Source organism: Chiloscyllium plagiosum, unplaced genomic scaffold, assembly GCF_004010195.1.
Source record: "Chiloscyllium plagiosum isolate BGI_BamShark_2017 unplaced genomic scaffold, ASM401019v2 scaf_1808, whole genome shotgun sequence".
NCBI classification, from domain to species: domain Eukaryota; kingdom Metazoa; phylum Chordata; class Chondrichthyes; order Orectolobiformes; family Hemiscylliidae; genus Chiloscyllium; species Chiloscyllium plagiosum.
The window spans coordinates 20986-25907 of NW_025213398.1; the positions used below are offsets into that span (position 1 = coordinate 20986).

General features: G+C 48.0%; 1 protein-coding gene across 1 annotated transcript in view; it reads right to left on the bottom strand.

Annotated features, from left to right (window-relative positions):
• LOC122547627 (annexin A2-like) overlaps positions 1-4922 on the bottom strand; it is a gene marked incomplete at its 3' end in the record, with an annotated part of 24971 nt that overhangs the window by 18312 nt on the left and 1737 nt on the right. Inside the window, exon 2 of the mRNA XM_043686230.1 lies at positions 1896-1961. Within this exon, the coding sequence (XP_043542165.1) occupies positions 1896-1943 (48 nt within the window). The remainder of the gene's footprint in view (positions 1-1895; positions 1962-4922) is intronic.

A 4922-nucleotide genomic window follows, 5' to 3' on the forward strand; every position in this document is an offset into this window, starting at 1 on the left:
TCCTAACCTACAATCTTCTTCCTGACCTCTCCGCCCCCACCCCACTCTAACCTATCACCCTCACCTTGACCTCTTTCCACCTATCACATTTCCAACGCCCCTCCCCCAAGTCCCTCCTCCCTACCTTTTATCTTAGCCTGCTGAACACACGTTCCTCATTCCTGATGAAGGGCTTATGCCCGAAACGTCGATTCTCCTGTTCCCTGGATGCTGCCTGACCTGCTGCGCTTTACCAGCGACACATTTTCAGCTATAAGCTGGTGTTGTGTGATTTTTAAACTCTGTATACCCCAGCCCAACACCGGCATCTCCAAATCACCTTTGGACTATGGGAAGAAACCGGAGCACCCGGAGGAAACCCTCACAGGCACAGGGAGAATGTGCAAACTCTACACAGACAGTCTGCCCGAATCTGGAATCGAACCGGGGTTGCTGGCGCTGTGAGGCAGCAGTGCTAACCACTGAGCCACCGTGCCGCCCTGCCCCTGGGTGAATAACCTGGTCTTCTGTGATCCACCCCAGTCCAACCCCTACATTGTTTGGACAAGGTTCTGCTCACAGGCCATCAGTGGAAAGTGGTTTTCGTGCAGATAGGTCAGAGCAGACTCAATGGGCCGAAGGGCCACTTCTGTGCTGTATGGCCAGAAAGAAACTTTATTGTTGTGAAGCAACAGAAGTGTTTGCTACAGTCAGAGAAAGGCCATCAGCAGGATTTCAAATCCCATGTTCTAGGCGGCGGCTTGGTGGCTCAGTGGTCAGCACTGCTGCCTCACAGCACCAAGGACCTGGGTTCAATTCCCACGCACATTCACCCCGTGTCTGCGTGGGTTTCCTCCAGTTTCCTCCCACAGTCACAAGGATGTGCAGGTCAGGTGAATTGGCCATGCGAGGGATAAGGATAGATTTTGCCAAGGAAGAACTGCTCCATGGGAGGAGGTGGAATAGAAATTTTCAGAATCATAATGGCGTCTGAATAAGTTAGATGAGGAGAAACCATTCCACACTTAAAAGGGTCAAAGAGGATGCAGATTTGAAGTAATTTGCAAAAGAAGCAAATGTGACCCGTGTGAAAATACTTTTTCACACTGGCAAGTGGTGCAGGGCTGGTGTATACTGCCTGGAAGTGTGGAGAAAGCGGTTCAACTGAGACATTCAACAGGCCTTTAGATTGCATCTCATTAAATAGCATGCACAGGTTACAGTGAAAAGGCTGGCACAGGGCACTACGCCATAATGCTCATCTGGAGAACCAGTGAAAACACAATGGACCAAATGGCCGCCTCCTGTGCTGTAACAATTCTGTTATTCCAGCCTTTTCTAGCTATAGGAACTTTATAGATGTTTATGAAATCATGATGGGTATATAGATAAAGTGATTAGCTGATATCTCTTACCCAGGAAGGGGAGTTTCAAAACCAGGGGACATGTTTTTAAGGTGGAAGAAAGATTTTTAAAAAACACGGAGAGTTTTTTTTACACGCAGAGGGCAGTTTGTGTGTGGAATGAATTTACAGAGGAAGTGGTGGATGTGGGTATAAATACAATATTTAATGTTAGATGCATCAGTCAGAGGGAAATGGGTCTGGGTGGGTTACTCTTCGGAGGGTCGGTGTGGACTGGTTGGGCCGAAGGGCCTGTTTCCACACTGGAGGGAATCTAATCTAAACTGCCCATAGTGCTAGGTACATTAATCAGGGGTAAATGTAGGAGAATGGGTCTGTGTGGGTTGCTCTTCGGAGGGTCAGTGTGGACTTGTTGGGCTGAAGGGCCTGTTTCCACACTAACCTAATCCCAAAGTGCTGCCCCCTACAGACAGCTCCACTGTCCCAAAACCCTGACACTCACCCAGTAACTGGACCCCCTCACATAGTTTGGGGATGCATTCAGATACTCACCTCATCACTGCCCAGGCACACTTCGGATAAGATGTCATGAATTTCCATTTTTGTCTTCGGAACAATCTAGGATGGAGAAAGAATCAAAAGGTAAAGAGTTTTCAACATGGTTTCTCTTGCGATGAGGTGAATTTAACAGCACTGTGCACAAGGTCTGCAGCTTTATCTATTCCCCAGTCATTGGTGAATCACTGGCTTCCTCTCCCTCTCCGCAGCTGGTAGGGCAGGATGAGAAACAGCTCACTCATTGCCAAACTTCTGCCTCATTCTGGAAAGAGTGAATCACACTTGCAAACAGCGAGCCAGACTGGGAGATTTCCACCTCTTTGTGAAATGCCCCTGCTTCTCAATAAACATTGCGCAGAGTGCGATGGCCTTTTAGAATCTGCAGGCTAAGGAAAGCTCTGAAACAATGAAAGTCACATTGTTCCAAAGTGTGTGACTCAAACCACTTGGAAGTCTGAGATTGCTGTGTGAACAAGCAGAATAACAGATTAAGACTTGTGCTAGCACAAGCAATCTGCAAGCACTCCCTTATTACACAGGCAGAATGGAATGTGTCTGTGGGTGCGATTCTTCTAAAACCATAGCAACGTTTAAACTGAAAAGTTCAACTCTTACTGGCAAAGAGACTGCTGCCAGAACACACATGTCTTCGAACCAAACAGCAGACCGCAGGATGGGCCAAACTACATTTGAGGCCAAATCATAATCCTCCCACTAAAATCTAAGCAAACATCTAAAGAATCGATGAATGGAATGGGGCTAAGACCCCTCGATCTGAAATTGAGAACCAAATCAAACACAATTACGCTACTAATTCTGAGCTTTGAAGTGTCTGGAACGTGTACAAAATAATAAAGGAAGCTGGCTTTTGCTCTGAACGGCTTAGCCATCTAATTTACAATTTCCATTCTCTCCAAAATGCTGCCGATATTAGTGGCCACGTTTGCACTTTCTCCAGGACCAGAACTAATCTTTCATCTGTTAGAACCCAGTTCTCATTCCAAAAACCGAATATTTCGCTGTACCCAAATGAAAATCAGGAGGGGCCTGGGTGGGGTGAATAGCCAAGGGGTCTTTTTCCCAGGGTAGGGGAATCCAAAAATGAAAAGGGCATAGGTTTAACGTGAGAGTGGAAAGGACTTAAGAGGGACCTCAGGTGCAACGTTTTCACGCAGAGGGTGGTACGTGTATGGAATGAGCTGCCAGAGGAAGTGGTGAAGGCTGGTACACTTACAACATTTAAAAGGCATCTGGATGGGTATGTGAATAAGAAGGGTTTGGAGGGATTTGGGCCAAGTGCTGGCAAATGGGTTCAGGTCAGATTGGGATAACTGGTCAGCATGGAGGAGTTGGACCGAAGGGTCTGTTTCCGTGCAGTACATCTCCATGACTGAATGATAGGCACAGACAGTTGAAACAACAGCATTGTAGCCAGACAACATTCTCATTTTCTTTATCAGTTCTAACGGAGTGTTTGCCAAACACCAACCATTGCGAGCTCAAACATGTTAAGTTTTACATTATGTAAGGGTCAGGCATGCCATTTCGAACTGGCACGTTTCTTGTAGATCATTCCAGAACACAGAGGGATGAGACCGATTCAGGACTGTTCCGGAGAAGCCATGGAACTTTCTCTCTCCACAGAAGCTGCCAGGCCTGCTGAGTTTCTCCAGCACCTTCGGCTGGTTTTAGGTTCAATGGGGGGGGTGGGGGGGGGAGAAACAGAGAGCAAGTGGTTTTTAGTCTATGTTAGACACTGCTGGATCGGGAGACTGGAGCAGAGATCAAGGTGACCGTGGAGATCAAGTTGATGGGAAGGAAAAAAAGACAATAATTGGTTAAATGATGGAAGCTGAGCAATCACACAGAGATTGCAGAATGTTCCAAAATGTGTAAGATAGAGGAACAGGGTGTTTGGGGGGCGGGTGTAACAAACACACTCACACACACACACACACACACACACACACACACAAAGGGAGCAGACACCTCCAGCTGGCCACTCTGATGGGAAGCTTGGAATTAGGGTGGGGACAATTGTATACATTAACCCACCCAATCCCCAACATCTGTGAGCATGGTCCCACCCAATCTCCTTCCTGACATTCCCGTTCCTAGCACCGCGAGCATTTAATGCCAATGTTTTAAACTCAAACCCCGCGGGGATTCGCAAAGGGTACAGATGAGGTCTGTGTTTTGAGTCCAGGCTGAACGGCGCAGAGGCCAAGGGTCAGCTTGGGAGCAGGGCAGGCAAAGAAACAGGAGGGTGGGGGCACAGGGAACTGAACAGTGCCCCCAGTCTTCAGGAACTGGTCCCTCGCTCACCAAGATCAAAATGGCGTTTGCCAGCAGCTCTTATTTTTGGGATGAGGTGGAAACAGCTTGTTTTAAAAGTGCGAGACTATCATTCATCGTTAAACCTTCCCCTGTCTCAGCAGAGAATCCATTTTTTGCTGTAACATCAATCCCCTCCCTTGCCTTAGCATTTCTGATATCCTCAGGCGTGACTCCTGACTCAGAAATTCCAGCACTCTCATGAACTTTGGCTGTCTTCCCTAAACTCATGCAGAGCTCTCCTGCCCAACGTCTCTCTCGCTCTGATTCACCCGTCCCTTCCAGTCTCCACAACTACAAATGGCTCCTGCAACTGTTTAAATTTAAAATCCCCACCCTCTGTAATGTCCTCCAAACTGACAGGCTACTCCACCCTGAAGATAACTCTTCAGGGTGGAGTTTCCCTACATTGAAGGTGCTATTCAAATGCAAGTTGAGATTTCTTGGGCTGCCTCAAGATTCTCAGATTGACATTGTCTCTGAGGCAATGGTGTCGTTTTTCTGGCACTTTTACTCCAGCTCAGGGACACTGTCACCCCACTCGCCCCCCCTCACCTCACACACTCAGGACACTGTAACCCCACTCCCCCCCCCCCATTCAGGGAAACTGTAACACTACTCCCTCCCCCACTCAGAGACACTGTTACCCTCCCCACTCAGGGACACTGTAACCCCACTCCCCCCCCA